This window comes from Syngnathus leptorhynchus, chromosome 1, assembly GCF_054491065.1.
Source record: "Syngnathus leptorhynchus isolate UIUO chromosome 1, UIUO_Slep, whole genome shotgun sequence".
In the NCBI taxonomy this organism is placed as follows: domain Eukaryota; kingdom Metazoa; phylum Chordata; class Actinopteri; order Syngnathiformes; family Syngnathidae; genus Syngnathus; species Syngnathus leptorhynchus.
In genome coordinates, this window is record NC_141195.1 from 12,437,446 (window position 1) to 12,458,413 (window position 20,968).

Sequence of the window (20,968 nt, forward strand, 5' to 3'; positions counted from 1 at the left end):
AGGAATGTTAAACACCTTAGCCGTAGTCGGAAAAATGCTGTGGTCATCATAATCATGCTAATCATGCATAATCATTTGAAAAGTTTCTTTTTCATCATCATATGAAGGCATCATGTGAGCCACACCATGGTTATTTTTCCTTGGCCTGCCTTGGACATGTTTCTTTGTGATGTCGTCCAGACTGCTCTCATCTCATCAACCTTTCCCTTACCTCCTCTACACATGTCATATCCGATCACACACCCCACTGCTTTACCTTTTGCCATTTTATGCAGTCACTGAGCACTTAGTGTGCTGCCACTCAACCTGTAAAAATTCCCAAAACACCAATAAATAAGGTCAAGGTGTTGCCATCGCTCCTTCCCGCTTTTCCCACTTCTCACTCACTCGTCGTTTTCCTGCATTATGAATTCTGCATAAGGCTTTGCGTTGTAATTCTCTTCAACGCAAGCTCACTTCATTTGAGTGCTTGAGATCATTACAGCGTTTGTTGAGGAACATGGGAGCTTAGCGTATGAAGATAAACAGCTGCGATGTTCTGGCTGCCTGACTTTAGGATGTGTGGGATTAATTTCACCCGCATGCACGCATGCACATTCACTGCTGGCAGAGCAAAATTAAATGCACCGTAAAGCAGGCAGAGATCCATATATGACACTCACGTGGATCAATTACCACAGACAGAAAATTCACAATGTGATTGTTTCACACGGAGGTCAGGTCTTGCACATGAATTGAACAATACCTGGTGGTTTGGGCATGATAGCGTTTTCGATGAAAAGTTGTAAAAGTATGTGAAATATCTGAGGTCTTTTGACATGATCAATGTCGTTCCGGATTCTTGCTCGACATCGTTAAAGCTGGTTGCAAAAAGTACACTAGTGGGGTCGATGTAGTTTGCACTTCGATCAATCCATCAATTCAGTCTTTTCACCCAAAAAAGAAATGGATGAAACTGTATATCCAAATTTACATCAGGTGCAAAAATCTGATCCTTTTCAGGAAATTGGACCTGTGGAGAAAAGGGCTGACGTCTCAATCACACATAAGCCTTGTAAATTGTGGATGGCTACCCCAGTTGGAATTGTGTGACTAGCTTGAGGCGAGTTGTTTTGTGGTTTCCATTAATATGTAAATAATACTTACTTTCTTACTTTAGCAAAAGACACTGAATGTTTGTGATGCGAGATACGACTTTTAGTGCATGGTTAAGGCTTATGGCTGGGGAAGAATTTGCAAATAAAATGTGATACATGAGAAGATAAATGGAACAGGATGTGATGGATCTTCAAATTTCTTACGAATGGAGGATCATACATGCTTTCATACAGAAATGTAATGCAAATTTGGATCAAACTGAATATTTAAGGCTTATGTCAAAGGTTGGTCCTTTGACAGAAGACAGATTATTCTTTTCAGATTTTTCTGTGTGCATACGAATGAGTTTTCGATTGGATTTCTATGATATTATTAGATAATAAGGGGTAAGGGGAAATGCTCTTTTGGCGTGGAAGAGAGAACCATTATGAAAAATCCAAATTGTTATCGATAAAATAAAGAGTTTGCCGAGAAAGGTGAATTGATCACTCGATTTATTCCACCTGAGTAGGAATTTTACCCAAAGCCTTTCCACATTTCCTTTTTTTTTTTTTTTTTTTTTTTTTAACCCAGGAGAGTTTGTAATCCTTTAAATGTTTAGGACTGATCTTTTTGTTCTTCGGTAAAGCCCGGTTTGACAGTGTAGATACCATTTAAGTTTCTTGCTTTGAGGAGGGAGCATGATGTACATTTTGGTGCAGATTCAGGGAAGGTGTTGTTGCAGTCCGCTTGAATTATGATGGTGTACAACAAAAGTGTTTTCATTTTTTGAGATGTGCATTTCATCATTGTCGTATTATGTATGACATGACAGGTTTTGTTTTTAACATTAAATTTGAAACATTGGCCAATCATTACACAGGACAATGCTGAAGGTTTATTCAGTCTTGGATGAAGTCTGCCCATTTTGTTTTCCCCTTCTACAGTATTTTAGAAGACTGTAAATCCATTCAATGCTACATTCAAATTCCTATTACTAAATGACATGGGGGGAAAAGGGACTCCAAGAAAGATGCACTGATTAATCAGTGTGTCAATTTCTGGATTGTCTGTGTGGATGTATGAGTAACACCCAGCTCTGTCTGTCTAAATCTCTAACTGCCCCTTTCTTTCCCTCCTCCTCCTCCTGCCATCTACCCAGACCAGAGACACACGAGCCTTATAACAAAGTTCTGTCTTATGCATTAATGAGACACCCTCTTTGCAGGAATACAGATAGAAAGACACATGTGGCATTCAGAAATAATGAAAGCTCCAAACTGTGGTCCCTGAAGACGTCGCTATTCATAAACTGTACCTACATAGCATGTGTAACGTCACAGGTTTGCATTCATTATAAATGGTGGTATGAAATGTAGGCAATCATATACTGTCCATGGAATACACGCATCTTATTTCCTTATCAGTAGCTTTACCTTCTCTTGTTTGCTAGATATCACCAGATAATGCTGGAGGCAAGAGTGGGAAGGGTAAATGCACAAGGGCGTGTAAAGGTAATGATACCATTCATTTTAAGATGAGATGTGACACCAAAGAGAAGAAAACCGAGCCGCCAGAATAGAATGTTTATTCATAAGCTGGTGCACCAGTGCATGCTGCAACAAAGTACCAACCAAGAAAAAAAGTATTTTGACATTGTATGATGTGGCTCAGGTGTGCTGAGGAAAAATGGTAACATCTTGACAGCTGCATTGCTCTCTCTTTGCAGCCCCAGTTGCTCATTACATCCATGTTAAAAAGGATTTACACGGATAGTGGAGCACTTGGTGGCAGCTGAGCTCTGCAACAGCTTGATTCATTATTGATTGCTTCCTATTCTTAGATTTGCGCTGCAACATTGGCTGAGTTGTATGTGAGCTTGTGTCTAAATAGGCAACGTACAAGTGAGTCAACTGAAAATTAGATGTGGCCGTTCTGATAAGAGCTGCCATGTCAGGTGGACTCCAAATGACAAGTTTTCCTCTTTTTTTCTTTTTTGTTTTGTTTTAAATGATGAAATACTGTCCAGTTCTGATAAATCTTTGCTTCCACATCCATGGTATTTTTCAGGGGTTGTAAATTTTCTATGAACAATAACATCCAAATGTATAATGTTTTGAGTTTAAGCTTGCAGGTTGAATGGTTATGATTGTTGCTCACATCACATTTCGGATTTGAATCTAGAATTCAGCCTTCTTTCCATAAGGTGCCTAAACAGCCTCGACACTTGGCTTTGACTCTTGACGACCAGTCCAATTTATATCAAGCCTCTCAGCCAAAGTCAGCTGGTATAGGTTCCACTACCCGTGATTGAATGTCTCAACTTGCTATGTGGAAAAAATAAAAACAAACACAAAAAAGAAACACCGCTATGCCAACTCTTAACACTGTCTCTCTCACTCATTCTTTCTGCTGTCCTCACATTTTTTGGTTTGTCACTCTGTGCGGCCAGGCCCAGTGGGGACCTTCAGGCTATAGAATATGAGAAACGTATAAGAAAAAATGTAAAAGAAAAATATAAATCTTCAGATTAGTAGATCATGTAGTTTATGAAATGTGACTGTCTTTAACAGCCTGAAAGGCTCCAAGCACGCCATCACCTCTCACCTTGCACTGGCAGCCTGATGATGGAGAAGAGTCCTACACTCACTTGCTTGTCATATTTGAGAGTGTCATTTTGAGTCAGATATTTCCACGCGCTAGAGAAACCACCGTAGTTGGCTGTGCTGACTAACAGTCTCTTAATTTCGGCGAGATTTCCAAAATATAATTGCCGGTTAGTCAACCTCAAGCTATTACGGTCATTGCTTAGTGGCATAGTCGATACGTCCTCTAGTTAATTAGTTAGTTCAACCCCTGATAGGCGGCATGACAAATAGATGCATGGACATTTCATGAAGACTTGAAATTACTAGTCGGGGAATGGTTTGTTTTAGTGTTGTGATTAATATATGATGAAGTCAAATAGCCTGGACTCCCGTTTTCCAGTAACACTTAGAGTAATTGGATGAGTGGTACAAAAATGGATGGCTGGATGTTAGTGTTTGTGAGCAAATGTTTTTAGTGAATGGATTGCAAGACATCCTCAAACTTGTTTCTGGTGTTCCCATCGGGTTCATCTCATTAGCCACAAAGCAGAATTGCCCAAGTCATTTTTAACATACAGTTCAATAAAATGTTTTTTTTCTGAAAACATTCAAATAAGTATACAATTAGGATAATGGTATTGTTTGGTAAGCAGGACACCTAGGTAGTTTTATCTTTCCTATTTTACATATTATAAGATTTGTCATTGTGCCTCCAAAGGGCTTTTGTTATAAAGAATGCTTGCACACAATCAGTGCTTTTCAACTATTTATCTGGAAAGTAGTATCAGTCTTGGATGTATTTCAAAAGTGGGCCCTCACACAGCAAAATGATATACGATGTAAAAAAGAAAACATAAGATATTCATTGAGCCATAGAAAAAGCGCATTTAAAATATTTTCTGCACTCTCAATGCGTTCAGATACAAATAAGAGTATTTGATTTATGCCTTCAGCAAAAAAAAAAAAAAAAGACATTTTGACAGTGCTGTGGAGTGTGTTTCTTTAAACGAGCCCCCTGAATTTACACCATTTATTTCTCAACAGCCCACTCAGCAGAATGCATGGAACACGTGTCTATGGGAATTGCATATAAATGATTACTTATTCAGCCCGTGATTTCATTTATTTATTTTTGTCCATGGGAGTTAAAAGTCAGCTTTCTTAGAGGTGTCGAGGGAATTGTCATGTTACCACAACACATCATTTGGGGCCTAACTGGTCCACCAGTAAGTAAATGAAGATGTTTTGTTGTGTTTTTGTCTGGCTGCGCATTGATAATTTGATGTCTTCTGAGAAACTGACGCTCTGGCATGCAATTTTGTCAACATGACAAAAACCAACAAGACAGCCTTTTCTTCATCCTACTTCAAGAGAAATTAGATGCATCGCACTAACTGAAAACATCTCGTTATGGAAAAGGTCAAATACTTGAATATCACAGCGAGAATCTCTGAAGCCTCATGTTAGCCACAACTCTCTTGTGTAGTGAGTTTGGAGGAAGAGATATGTCAAACTAATTGCTCTTCATTTGAATAAGATCCGTCAAACATTTGCAAATTAGTAGCACAGAAAAGACTTTCAATTCAAAATTTTCTATTGCTGGTTGAATAATAATGTTTAAATATATTCACTGGGCGTTCTATTAGTTAAACTTATGAGCATTGTGACACCTCCAAGGGTGAACATAATCCTTTTTGAGAAGCTTGTTTGACTTCCAGTTTTAGATTTGTTAACATTGGCTCATATAAAACGCAACCTCTCGTTACAGAACATTCCAAAGATGCTCTAATGCACTGAGATGTAGTGAATCCCGAGGCCGTTTAAATGTGGTTCACCAACACTCATGAACTGTATGAAAAAAACAAAAACAACACTTAACACTACTATCAAATGCTGTTTGGGACCTGCAATAGTGGAAGTAATCCGTTCGAGTTCCATTTGTTTCTAATATGCATGCTATTGTATTCTTTGTACTGGTGAAGCATTGTTACTTTTCTATATTCTCAGCAGAACATTGGCTAATGATCATACATTGTTTGTTTTCAGTTCATTACACCTTGCACAGTGAACAGGAAGAGCAAAGGCATATATCACGCTGATTGGCTCGTAGTAAGTCTCAGTATGTTTCATCCTAAAACGGTTTCTGAATATTATTACACAGGCAGTATCTTACTAGTTGTGCTATATAAACACAACAAAAGTGTGTCTCATCTTATTTCTGTGGTTGTTGTGTTGAAGCATTGGGATTCCTCTTATGAGGAATTCAGACTATTTCATGACATCACTGCTCGATGATCGCATGTAACATGTCAAGCGCATGATTTGTCTTTCGTTGCCTGCAGAAAGTAAGCTTGTGTGTGTGTGTGTGTGTGTGTGTGTGTGTGTGTGTGTGTGTGTGTGTGTGTGTGTGTGTGTGTGTGTGTGTGTGTGTGTGTGTGTGTGTGTGTGTGTGTGTGTGTGTGTGGGACTGTCAAGACTGTTCAAGTTTGCATGTTGGCACTTCATATGACAAATTATGACAAGGCTGCACAACATAAAAGCTATTGTCTCTGTATGTCATCATCAGCATCATCACCGTCCATCATCCCAGTCCCATTCTGTGTTGTCATAAAACCTGTTATTGTGTTACTTAGGGCATAGGCAGGTTCTGTCCTGCTTTGATTACCTACACAGGGCTCATGAATAAAAACAGCAGATAACAAACCAGTTGCATACGCATCCAATCACTTCAACATCCTGTCAACCTCCATTCAGCCTCTTCAGTTTGAAATTAGTCAAGTGGCAAATTGACATTGACGTGAAAATTAATTTGAGCATATTTCTCCATGTCAAGGAAACAGTGAATTGAAGCAGCCATGCGGATATGGTTGCATCATTAGGAACTTTTACAAAGGGACGTTTTGTATTTTTTCGAGGGGAACAATTTATTGTGAGTTTTCTTCAAGTCCACTATCTCATAGTGCATTGTGTACTCAACTGCCAGAAAGGTAGCTTTAACATTTACTCCAAAGTAGGGAGAGAGTGGCTGCTTCCAGAGTGAACATGGAAGATGGTTCCGCAAGAAAAGAGCCTGATAGCTGAAGTGTTGCTCTGCCATCCATTTTTTTGAGATTTCAGAAATCACAATGCCACCTGGGCATGTTGACCTTTTAGGAGAGGATTAAGATTTTCAATTCAATTCAAAATTTCACAGATATCCATTGCTTTAAATTACACAGAGAAATACAGTATTGTCTCTTCTTGATACAAGAAGAGCATTCTTTGAGGATATGTGTGTTTTCTTCTGTCAGATGTAATTTGTGGAGTCATCCTTGTGGTGCAAGTGCAGCTTAGTGAAAGAGCACATAGTTTGCAGACTTGATACCAGACTCCATAATAAATGGAAACAAAAATGCCCACTGTGTCCACAGTCTTAAAACAGACAAGCACTCTAAATGAGCACACTCGGTTCCTGTCACATTCAGTTCATCTAATTTTGAACTAATGGGCAAGACTTGCCCTCTGCAATTTGACAAGACTGAGGTGTACAGTTTAACATAACAATTAGTACTGGAAAGCCATATGTCATCCTGCCATTGCATTTATAAGGCATAATTGGTAAAAGTAGCAATAGAGGGTGAATTTGTGGCCACTTGGATGCTAATTGTATTACAGTATACAGCAATTGGTCATCATGTCATAAACTTCTCATGTAAAGTTTGAATGGTACTTGAATACAGATGATTTATGGATGGACAGGATCTAGCTTTGTGATTGCTTCTTAAAACTCTTGTTTCTTTTACGGGCACAGTGAAAGGTATTAAAATGGACTTACTGTGGTGTCACAAACTAAATCCAAAGCAAAGTCTGATAACATGTACCTATCTTTTGCTATTGTTTTTTTGCCTTCGTTTAGACAGAATGTTCCTACCAGCACACTCAAGTTTAATATGGCCAGTCTTAGCTTTGTGTTTATCTGGGCAGATGACATTTTCACACTGGCCAAGAGATGAGAAAGGGCACATGAGTTTACTGCTGGGATCTTCCCCAAGTATTAAGTGAGAGGACATTTTTGTGCTTGGAGATATTGCCGGTAGTGCAAGCGTAGTTCAAGTTCACACTGACAGAAATGAGGTCAGGAACAAATTTGAAACATTGTTTCTTCTAAGGAGAGATGAAATTAACTACTTCTGTGTGTGTGTGTGTGTGTGTTTGTGTGTGTGTGTGTGTGTGTGTGCGTGTGTGTGCGTGTGTGTGCGTGTGTGTGCGTGTGTGTGCGTGTCTGTGTGTGTCTGTGTGTGTTTGTAAATTTAATGCAATTTTGTATAATAAGTAATAATGCATAACCATTAAAAAACATTCAGTTTAAAATAATTTCTACTAATAATTATAAAAATAGACGATTTATAATTGTTTTTTTATTAAATTAATTTTAATTACGTTTTGAAATCATGAACGAGGACATTTGCATTTTAATAACAAGATACAAAATATAGCTTTTTGGTAGATGTTCACATATTCAGCATTGCACTCTTAGTCTGCCCATGACACTAAAGAAATTCAATTATAATGTGATGCGCAGAGGGTGAGACAAACAAAATAAATTGAATCCTTGGTGAAGGAAATTAGTGACATCTTTGCAGACAGGGTCAGGGGCTGGATGTGGAAGCAATTTAAACCCCATTTAACATGCCTAGGCGCTTACATGGCTGTCAAAGATCTTTAGATTAACTTGTAATTTACCGTGTTCATGTTATTACATTTAGTTCCCTCATGGAACTCCCTTGTTGAATTAAGGTGACAAATGTTTTCAGCCTCGGCCGCAGTCTTCTATTGCTTTCGATAAGGATACAATGCGGTAGATTACCCTTTATCAATTGAACATGCCAGCAAACAACATAAGTGAAGTTTAGCACGACGGTCCCCATACAATCGACAGCCAAATAGGATTTTGTTGTCTTCATTAAGCAGCTGAAAGGAAGCTGCTTTCAGTGATGAATTCACTTCTTTCATCCTGCTATTTAATTCTCTTTCATTCACATCGACTTTCAGAGAGAGAAGTCAATAAATTCACTTTGGTCCTTATTTACGTCATAGTGGAGGATTGGACAAAACTATTATCGAGGTTCGGTAAAGAGGACAAACAATATGGTGACTACATTTAACGCAATCCCGTCACACTAATCCAAATTTGGGAGGTCTTTCCTGTGGCGCCATGCAATTGCCAACAAGGCACAAAATAGAAAACCGCCAGACGGACAAAATGACGAGAAAATGGTCTTTACAAGTTCTTTGTCTTCATGTGGAGAGGAGAATTGATCTTCCAAAAGATGAAAGCTGTTATGCTTCCATGCCCGTCTTGCCGTCCTTCAAGGGCACTATAGGGGTTCTTTATTGATCACCTATTGACAAATTGTCATACGGATGAGTGCAGGTATATCAAACTGTGGGAGTTATAACTTTTATTTTTTATTTGCTATTATATATTATATTGAATATAACCCGCCATCTGCTTTTTTAACAAGATACAAATGTTTGTTAAGGTTAAAGGCAGCCATCAACCTTTTATGCTAAACTAATGAACAGTTCTCTCTTCTCTTTATTTTTAATGTATGTATAACATGAACTCTCCTTTCACACTTGTCTTCTGCAGTTGTAATGCTTATCATTTTTTGACATGTAACTGAAATGAAACTCATTGTACCATTTTAAGCTTCAATCTTTTTCTGTAAAATGATGCATTCAAGTGTATGTAAAGGAAGATCATTTTACAAAATTACATTGTTTGCTTATTAAGTCCTACAAGAAAGATGCACGATTCTGACTATATTCCTTCTACAGCTTCCCTCAGGATATCTGTATCCAAACTCATATCACAATTAATTTCCTCCCAAATTCCCCAAAAATATGCACGGTAGGCCCATCGACTGCTCCTAATTGCCCGTCGGTGTGATTGTGAGTGTGCCCTGTGGTTGGCTGGCAAACCAGTTCAAGGTGTACCCCGCTAGGATAGGCGCCAGTACACCCGTGATCCTTGAGAGTATAAGGTGGTTCGGATAATGAATAGATGGATGGAACAACTGGATTGAATGACACCTCATTTTCTTGCTGGGCAACTGTAACTCATAACACTTGTTCTATAGCAATTTGTTATTTTCTGTCATTTCTTCTTTTCTGTGCTATCTCCAAGACTGCTGCAATAATTAGATGCCATACAATGTAAGAGGTGTGTTTTTCTTGCCCCCCCCCCCCCTTCAGATAAGAGTGGGAAGATGAAATAAGAAAATAAAAGGATATACACAGTAGGCTGAGAAAAGGACAAACGACACGATCAATTAAGCAAAGAGTGGGAAAAACGGGCATCAAAGTGGAGTTTTAAATAGCCAAAAGGAGGCGATGGAGGGAGCGAAAAGACAATAGTGGGATGCCACTGATGAAAGATGTGGAGGGATCAAAGCATTGGATCGAGTCGTCTCAATTGCAGCGTTGGAGACGAAGCAACATCACAAAATAGAAAGCTTCACATGTTCACTTTGCTATGACTCACTGGTCTGCCGCTTGGTGATAACGCATTTGGTTGCCAGGCACTGCGACGTCAAACAGCCACACCATAATAAGTCTGTAGGTTACGCTGTGGTTACCATGGTGACTCCTGGGTGATGGGCAAAGAATAGAGCCCACTTTCCTTAATTAGAGAAGATTGCACATGATTAAACCAAGGCTGGGCCAGAACAGGAACGGACACACACACACACACACAGACTGAGACTTAGTGAGACTTATGTGCGGACTGTAACTGTGGCAGTTTGAATTTGTTGATAATTCAAACGTAATAATTCAGTGTTGTTAGATTATACTTGTATGATAATTCTAATAGTCTAATATAATACATTATTATGCAGTGTCGTGGAACCCCTATGTCAGGGTGTCAAACTTATCTTTTGTCGCAGGCCACGTGAAAGTTACAGTTGCCCACAGAGGGCCATCATGACTTTACACCAGTTTCCATAGGTATGGCTGTGAATGTGAATGGTTTCATTTTGTACAACTGATGTTCAGCGTGTGTGCCATCTCTTGCCAAAAGTCAGCTGGGATCGGCTCCAGCACTCGAAAAGCAAAGAAAACATGGCACAGAGAATTGTTGGATTCAACAACTGTACTACTTGTACTTATTATAATTATAGGTAGGCCGATTGAAGACTCTAAATTATCCCTAGGTATGAGTGCGAGTGCGGATGTTTGTTCGTCTCTGTGTGCCCTGCGATTGGCTGGCATCCGGTTCAGGGTTTCCACCGCATGCACTCCAGCATGTCCGCGACCCCCATGGGGACAAGCGGTATAGAGAATGGATGGATGGATGGAATATTCACCCCGATAAAAATTGCTGGACCAGCTTTTTACCTTGCACACATAGACGTGATCTGACTTAAGTTTAGATTGACTTTCTGCCACCAAACTGTCACTCTGCCAGGCAAATCTCCAAAGGGGCACACCCAGCTTGGCGTCAAATGGTCTGCCAAATCGAGAAATGCCTTACACTTGCACAAAAATAAGGATCTGTCAGCATTTCTGCTCTGACGCAGATGCACTGACTAAGAAATAGAGCCCTGTAGTCTTTCATGACCAATATTTGTTTCTGGACTTGTTTTACTTTTGATAATAAACAAAAAAGACAAATTCATCATCCTCAGCTCGAAATACAACTCGTGTAGTAAAATGCAGAGTGCAATGCAGCTGATGCTTTTTTTTTCTAATGCTTATTACAGGCTATGACCTAAAGTGTATTCCTTTGAAATGATGGTCTCCTCAGCCCCTCGACTCCCTTTTGAGAAGTGAACAACTAAAAGTCTCTCAAATGTCCTCTGAACAGAGAATGGCAGTTTCTTCAATTCCATCTTGCATCACATGCAAGCATCCTTTCTATGTTGAGAGTGTCATGAAACAAAATGATCTGTTAATTTTATTGTATGAAAGTGGGGAGAAACTGCTCAGTAGTAAATGCACATTTTTGCGATGATCGCACTCATGGTGAGTGACAGATTTATTAGTGTTGAATTTTTCACAGCTTGAACCACAGCTTGGTGGTTGTGTCATCCGTTTGCGTGACTGAGCAGCCATCCCCGCTGTCCCTCAGTGACTCACTTTCTCGCACTTGGACAGTCACAACTCTCCAAACACTAATGGACCGCTAATCTGGAACGCTGCAATCTCCTGTTTTTCACCCCATGCTCAATCTTCCCTTCTTTATTTCATTCCTTCCAGTCCACCCCTTCGATTTTCCGGCCTTGAATTTCTCCAACAGGCTTACCAGATTTACTCACTCAGCATTTGGCTCTCCTTCTATTTAAGTCTTAATGATTACTGACACTGCAGTACTGGAGCATTTTTACGTTTCCCTAGTATTCCTAATCGTCTATGGTAGAAATAAGCTAATGAGTCATAAGGGCAGTACCGGATGTGACATGGATATAGCAATGGGTGGCCTGAAGAATTTATACTTGAATACTAAAGTTTCTGTTCTGGACTTGAACACTATTGATTAATAAGAAAGCCAAAACAAGTTTTGCTCATGTTATTAGTGGCCTTTTGGTTTCATTGATGGCAACCTCTGTTTTAACAGATATTGTAATTGATTAAAAACATTGGTGTTTCATTTCTCCATGATGCATTGCTTTCTCACTCGAAGTTTTTTCTTTTACAAATCACTGCCCCATATTTCTGTTTCACTGCAGATGGCAAGGTGTACGCAATGGGGGGAATGGGGGCAGACATCACACCGCAGGCCCTGGTGAGAGTTTATGAGGCAGAAAAGGATCAATGGCAGCCGCTGACCTCAATGCCGACACCGAGATATGGAGCTACCCCCTTCATAAAAGGAAACAAAATCTACATCATGGGTAGGAACTTTCTCGGTAACGACGCTCCAAATTCATTCAATGCATTCTTGAAAACTGATTCAAAAAATGACAATTTTTTTTATAGCGCTCATCAGGTTTTTTTTATTTATTTTTTCTTGTTTGCACAGCACGGATTTTACCATTCGTAATTTATAGCTATGACATTTCACAAAAAGTCCACCTTTTGTTGCAACCAGTCCTTAATTCACTAATATTACTCAATATATACTACTACTAAGTATTATTATTATTTATTATTACATTTCTGATGAGGTACAGAAAAAAATAATAAGGGCTGAAACGGAATCAGCACAAAATAAATCTATTAAGATTTCCTTGCTTACTCTGTAATTGAAATTCTGTAAAAAATAGTCAGCCAAAGTTCTAATGGAAACAGTTGTCTCGAAATATTCCATTGTGCAAGTAAAATACAGGGATAATGTTTTTCAAGGTCTTATTTGTCAAAATGCCTATTTATATACACTTAAAGGAGAATGTAGAAAACTACTAGTATGAGATCGGTTCTTATAAGAACATTTAGAAACTCATGATTTTACATCTGTCTTCAACTTGACATTTTACTTGACAGTGCGGTGACTCACGAACATTCACCTCGTGTCTTTAAGTATGAGTCTGACACTTTGATTGAATAGATGATAGAGATCAAAAGGTTGAAGCACAGTAGCTTGTTGCATGCTAAGTGAAGACTTCAGTTTTGTGTGGAGCGTAAAAGAAACCTGATTTATTTTTGTCTCCTCTTGTCATTTACCGCATTTCCACGGCAGAACATTAATTTTTCATCATTCTATTCCATTCCATCAAAATTCATTCGGGCATTTTTCTACCTCATGCATTTTGTACATAAAAAGTCATGCTACGCTTCCGTCCATCCGCCTGTACATCTGTCCGTCCTTCATCCCTTCTATTCCTTGTATCTGACGTCAGGTCGCAGAAGCAGCCCCTTTAGCATGGAAGCCTAGACTGGCTTCGACCCAGCTACTCCCTTAAGATGTCTCACAACTATCTTAAGACACCCTGCGGAAGAAACTCGTTTTGGCCATTTCTTGCCTTGATCTTATGGCCATAAATTGAGAGCTTCTCCTTTCCACTCATACTGTTTTATATTCCTCATTTTAGGGGGGATTCATGAGTTTTGCTGTCAAGAACAGGTTTCTTCCGCTAATCCCTAGTTTTAAATCACAGAACGCATGGGACAAGTGATTGTCACGCAGTAGTGTAAGTGAGTGCAGCAGATTGATGCAGCTGCGCTTATGTCAGCAATTGTGCTTCAAATTGTCTGCTGCCATGACTGTTCTCTGAAGAGTTGAGCAGCATCTGACGGAGAGCAGCAATATGCCCACGCTAGTGTAACAGCTTTGTCAGGATAGACTTCAAACAAAACGGATCAGTTGAATGGGTCGCCTTTTCCATGTGCAATGTATAAGAAACAGTGATTACACCGTATCAAACCCGCCATGACTATTTCCAATCCAACCGTAGGAGCATTCCTCATTGTAATCTTGAAGTATTATTCTATCACGTCTTTGACTGTAATCCTTCCCACTCGTCTCACTTTTTGCAGTCTTTTCTAGCTGATATCAGTCTTTCGTTCGCAAGCTCTCCCTTCTCTGTTCTTTCGATCATCACTTTACATTTTTGTATGCCATTGAACTCCTCCTCTTAGCTCTTCTCCATTTTATTACACAGCCTTTGCTGCCTTCATTTGTTGTCTGTCACCACGCAAAAGATGTGTACAAGAAAACCTGAGGGGAGCAAACTGTCTTTTTCTTGTGTTCTGTCCAATTGAATCACTTGCAGATGACGTTGTCATTTCACTTTGCTGTACTGTAAGTGCCAAATAGACTTAAAGAGTGCAAGATGGGTGTGGGTGTGCAACACGACATGCTTGTTATCTTCTAAATAGTATTCGGTGGTGATGATTAGGCATATGAATTTATTTACCGTTCCATAAAAGACAGATTCATAATCAAATATATTTTTTTGTGGTTATGTGAGATGTCCTGTTACTAAACAAAGTGAACATTGTTTTTTTAGCATTTGCATTCTGCTAGTGGTGTTAAAAAAATCCTCAGCCAAGTTTGCCTCTTCTACCTTTTCATAGCACCTCAGAAACCGCCAGCCTGGGGGCTGTCGCTTGTGTTTCCTTTCTATGGTATTGCTATATTTACTACAATGAATTTGTTTTTGATTGACCCACCAGCTGTCCACGTTGCACTCTGTCTCTTGCCCGGGAGCCAGCTGGGATTGGCTCCAGCGCACCTAATGAGGACGGGCAGTATAGAAAATGCATGGATCGTTAGTTTTTTATTGAAAATGGTCAATTTTTACCGTCAGTTCACGGCAACTATCATAGCTGTAAACTAATTGGATCGACATTAAATGAACCACCTGTTTTGAAGTTGATACAAATGTTACATGCCTTAAATTCGATATGATTGATTCCCAAAAGATTAATGTGCCATCCTATTTGGTGTGACTCATCCATCCATCCATCCATCCATCCATCCATCCATCCATCCATCCATCCATCCATCCATCCATCCATCCATCCATCCATCCATCTTCTTCCGCTTATCCGGGGTCGGGTCGCGGGGGCAGCAGCTTTAGGAGGGACTCCCAAACTTCCCTCTCCCCAGGCACTTCATCCAGCTCATCCCGGGGGATCCCAAGGCGTTCCCAGGCCAGCCGAGAGACATAGTCTCTCTAGCGCATCCTGGGTCGTCCCCGGGGTCTCCTACCATCCATCGCATATTGTTTTTAACTAGAAATTTAAATTTTGTGCATTCTAGCCTTGAAGTAAGCTGAACACTTTCCTCGATATTCCCAGGTGGTCGTCAAGGAAAGATGCCAGTGACAGCGCTGGAGGCATTCGACCTGGAAATGAAGAGCTGGACACGCTACCCCTGCATCCCGAGCCGAAGGGCTTTTTCCTGCTGCGTAACAAATGAGCGAAGGCTCTTCAGCCTGGGGGGGCTTCAGCAGCCGGGACCGCACAACTTCTACTCCAGACCTCACTTTGTCAGCACCATGGAGGAGTATGATCTGGATCAAAGTAAGTGGACCACCACTTTAAGAAAGAAGGCCCATTATTTGGCTTACCGACAGGGTTGTATGTAGGATATTACATATTATACTGTGTGTTTTTGGTAAAAATAAATCCTACGTTTAAATCTTCGGGCTTTATTTCCACACACACCGCAAGTGTAGTACAAAGCATGGTCGAAATGTATGCATGGGTGACGTTTTCTTTATTTTGCTAGTATTTTCATACACCTGTGCAGTGAGAAATGGGTGTTTGCGCTGTCGTGGGCATGAACACAGCTGACTAGCCTCCTGACCAATGGGGAAGTGGAAACTTTAAAATAATTGCTTGAGTCCATGCAGAAGATGAAAATATGCTTATAAGGGGAATGATGGCAGATGGATAGGGCGATCACGGATCACCTCTACAAAGTGGGCACTTGTAGGCCACATTCCAACCCCATCCCTCGTGTCTATGTATAACCCCACCCCCAAAGATGTGCCGTAGCCAAAGAGGCTGATTTCTATGATTCACACTGTTGTCGTATTTGTAAAATGTGATCAAATCCAACACACATCTGTGAAGCAGAGTGTGCTGCACCACGATCAAATTCACCCAAATTGCATTACACCACCTCCACCACAAAATAGATCTCCTTACAGCAGGCCCAATTTCTTCTATTTCCAGCCACCAAATTGACAGGTGTGCCTGAGGAGGGTAAATGAAAAGGCCCCCAGTCCACCTCAGCGCCCACTATGGTACAGCACGGTCTGATAAATTCCCAAAAATATTTGTAGAACTCAACTGAGTTCTTTGAGTTTGTTGGGTATTTTCACTAATGTGTGAAATCATGTGAGATGCTTCTGTCAAAAATGATTGTTTTCATGGACTAGAATTTATGTATTTGCAGCGCTTTGCAGTGCAAGTCACTTTTTTATTGGCTTTGCAGAGGAGCCTTGATGCAACAAATTGACATTTTAATTGCTTACCTGTTGTACAAATCTGTCATGAGAACACAAACTACAATTGTATTATTTGCGCAGGACAGATTTTGCAATGATATTTTTAATCATTTAAGGTATTCTAGTTTTTGCGAACATAACAGAAAAGAAACTCTCATAGTCATCAAATACCAGCCCGGACCCTCGAGCATATAAACCTAAATAAGAACATAATCTGCTCAATGTTCATAATCCTATCCAAATGAAGGTAGAGTAGGCATTAGTGAGTCAGAGCGCATCAGAGGTGATAGTGATGCAGATAGGAAGAAAAGGTCTTTTCTGCGTTTGATTTTGAAATTCTCCCAAGCGTGACGGTTCTTCAACGACTTGTCGCAGGATTGCGAAGTATAACCTGTCTGTGTTCTGTGTGTCTGTGCACTTGTATCACCTTGATTTTAGTGTGCTTTTGATTGTCTGGTGGTGAGGATTTGAGGTTTTCTTTTTTTTTTTTTTTTTAATCATATATATTTTTTAAATGATTGCACTACGTTTGTTGATGCATCTTGCCATTAAGCAAGACTAAGGGATGGTAAAATAGTCAGAAATTTGCTTACATGTAACTATAACATTTACCTTTTTATTTAATTTCCGTTTGTTGCTAATTAGCTGGGATACATTAAAAAAAAGAGAACCTTCATCACACTGCTCCTTTAACTAACCCTGTGCACATTCTACATACATACATGTCACATATAACTCTAAATTTTGGTCTAACATCTCATTATGCTATTCAAACAGTCTGGCAACTGAAACCTACTTGCCGGAATGCAAAAAGAGATACACTAACTTTTCAAGAAATTGTCTTCTCTTTGGGTTGCAACTGAGGAATGCTAAAGACCTCAATTTTGGTTTTGACTGTGTCAACTTTAGCCAAGCAAACTACTAGTTGAGCACAAACAGTTATCTCTGTAGGAGCAGTGCACCTAATTTTTTCCCTACATTAATTTCGGACAATATTCTAACATCAATAATACATGATAATGTTATTTGCCCCATCTGATCCCATAAATATAGCAAAAAGCCCTTCAACATGTCTGGACACTTTTGTGCAATAACTAAAAGATATTGTCTGAAAAGCTAAACACCGCCAACAACCATTTTTGTATAGTCTTGAGTGCAATTCTAGTGATGGTGCATACAAATGCACAAAGGAGCAATGGTAATAGAATCCAGGTTTGATCTCTCACATGCCATTTTACCCACTGTGCAGCAGAGGATAAAACCTCTTTGTGCTTTTAATGTCAATTAAACAACCCAGGAAGTTTGCCAGTTTGCAGACCGTATCAACAGATTAAAAAGCTTTATTTCAATATTTGTTTAAACCCCACCTCCAATGTACCAATGATACTTCAAGTGATTATGTGCATGAATAACAAATGGAGGTAAATTTAGAACAGGCCTACACACATTATGACGTGTGGGCATATGTATCAAAACGTGTGCCTTTGTGCTTAGCACGTAAACTCGTGAATTCTCTGCAGAAACATCAGTAGCCGTGTTTTTTTCCCCCCTGACTATACTGCATAGCTTTTTCATCTTATTTGTATACATTCATGGAGAATATGACGAACACAAATAGCATTGTAACTAACGGTTCAGAAATATTATATGGTATATTCGGTTGCATTATTAATCACTGGCTTTATCTTCAAGGCTCCTGACAGTCTGGATAGCTTGTGGCGAGGTTTCATCAGCTGTATATTATTACCGCTAGGGACAATCTCAAGCAACTAGCTGACATCATAGCAATTCAAAAAAGAAGGGTTTTCGGAGCTAAGCGTGTGGGTGACTCAATGCTCGAAGGCTTAAGAGAGAAAAAAGTCATCCGCACATACTGAGCTGAATTAGATGGAACTGGACAATCGCAAGTAAATTACTGACCGTTGCTCATCTACCAACCAGCCTCAAAAGGCATTTTTATCAGGAACCAAAGTTTTGAAGTATCACCTTCATTATTTATTGAAACACGAACAATATTGCATGATTTTTCAAGATAAAAATGGTTTGCCAGAACAAGCCCCATAGGGACAGGTAAGGTGGGCTTGTGGGATGCTAGGCACAATAGGAAAGGTGGCCAAGATACTGAACACATGGTGCTCCTCCAGGCTGTTTAGGCGTACGGCCCTGGTGTGAAGCCCCATAGGGTTGTGGGGACCAGGCATGAGGTTTTACCTGACAACATGAGACGTACGACACATGGTTCAAGGGTAGCTCCACATTGTGCGCTGCTGGAGAAATGTCCAATGGCATACACAGGTTGTGCACAGCCAGAAAGAGACAGATAGCAGCCGCAAGGCATGCGTTACTGGAGAAGGTTTGGACTTTATGCAGTCATGCTTGATTTGGCTGGAAGATTTTTCCGTGTCATTTTTTTTTTTTAAATCCTGGACATTTAGTCGAGTGCTACATGCTGCTGCAGTGAGTGCCCCAATATCCAGCCACTGTTTCGCAGAAATTCTAAATGGATAGATTGTGCTGGGAAGTGCAACTGTACAATGAACTTTACAAGAGACTCGCTGTGGCGGTGTGCCAGGTGGGAAAAGCCGAAAGTGAAAATAACAATAGCAACAGCAACGTTTTTTTAATTGTTTTTTTTAAATACCCCCCCCTCCAGAATGACATTAACAATCACAACTGAGTCATTTTCATATATTCCGAGCACTCAAAAGAGAGATATTTGTTGTGCTTAACTTTCCCATGCGAATATTTCCTAAATTAAATAGTGAGAATTAACAAAATCTTCAGTCTATAAAAATCTGGTTATCTCTTATTTGTTATGCACCCTGCTGAGTATGAGGTTTAGAAATGGGATCTTGGTGTGATGTCTCTCCTTGTTGTTGGCTTAGTGCATTAAATCTCACTGGGATGTATTACTGTATTTTAGCTACCTTCTGTATTTGCTTCTTGGTGTGTGTTTGGGGGATATTCGGACAGATGGTAAGTAAGTGAGCTTCATTGTTGTCTGTCGAGAGTGTTGTGTGTCGATGTCACTGTAAAAGATGTGCTTGCTCTCGCGTGAAAAGATCCCTAAGAATTTATGAGGAAAATAAAGCCATATCTTAGTAAAGGCACATTCTTTCACACTCTTCCTTATGACGGTGATCTTTTTGTATTAATAATTTTGCTGTTTAATCCTCAATCGGGTTAAATGTGCACAGCTTGAAAGGATAATAGCCTTCTGCCAACTAAGAAAGCCTCTCTCACCTTATCTTTGACAGGGAGCCCATACTTGTGCCTCCAAGCTGTAATAACTTATCTTTAATGCTGCCTGTTTGCACAGTATGCATGTGCTTTGGTGGAGCCATACAAATGCGGAAGCTATTGAAATACAAATCCTTCAGTTCTGTATGCCATGTTTGAAACATCTTGTTAAACATTAGTCTTTCTCTTTATACAAACCAAACTTTGCAAACTTGAAAAAGAAACAAAACAGTTTAATAATAAAACGGCACAAAATCAGTGTGGTCTTCAGTCGTGCAGGAAGTATGGCTAAGAACATACGTAACAGTTCTCTATTGATGTACAGTATTTACAATATATGCAGCTGAAACAAAGCACTTCACATGGAGCAATGGGACAACCACAAAGACAGTGAATATAATGAAGTGAAACACAAATTAATATACAATAGCAGTACAGTAACAGTATATGTACTTTCAGCTGCGTATATACAGTAGCAGTACAGTAACAGTTGAAAGTCAGTTGAAATTCAACACCCAGCTAAGTGTCTATAATATTGACAAGTGGCCTTGAATATAGACTCTATATGAATATAAAAACGACATTGCCTAATATTATGTTTTGTGGAATTAATTTATTCCCAGTTAAGCAGCAAAATTCACCCATTTTTACAAGAACGATGCTGAAGAAAATTGTCTCCACTCAAACCAGTCAACTGCAGTCATGATGTAAGGACATGGTTTCAATTTCAAATAGACACCATTCAGTGTTGAATCCAGGTGACACCCCATTTTAACAACGTGAAAGTGTCACACAGGCTTTTTCTTTTGATTACTTTAATTATTATTTTTTTTTAATTGATGCAACTGTTTTTAACACAGTCCGTAAACTCTTAACACTGGCGGATTTGCAGTATGAGCAGAATTACGATGTTAGTTAAAAGGTTGAGGCTGGTCTTATCACCCATGATGAACTAGTAACCTTATGATAAGGGAAACCACAATGACACCAGGACAATGCTTGCATTATCCGACAACTGCTAAATGGCAAGCTATAGGTCAGTGAAGTAGACTTAGTGGCAAAAGGTCACCGCTTTGATGCCTCGGATGAAAAAGAAAAAGTGGATGTGAGTCAGCAATCACAATTTAAGGTACCCAGCGATAAGTCGGAAGCGAAGTAAAAAAATAGCAAAGTTTTGTGGTT

General features: G+C 39.6%; 1 protein-coding gene across 3 annotated transcripts in view; it reads left to right on the top strand.

Moving 5' to 3' along the window:
• klhdc8b (kelch domain containing 8B) overlaps nt 1–20,968 on the top strand; it is a 59,479-nt gene that overhangs the window by 23,898 nt on the left and 14,613 nt on the right. For all 3 annotated transcript variants that reach the window (XM_085913628.1, XM_085913617.1, XM_085913637.1), the window contains 2 exons: nt 12,377–12,541; nt 15,390–15,614. In XM_085913628.1, the coding sequence (XP_085769754.1) occupies nt 12,377–12,541; nt 15,390–15,614 (390 nt within the window). The remainder of the gene's footprint in view (nt 1–12,376; nt 12,542–15,389; nt 15,615–20,968) is intronic.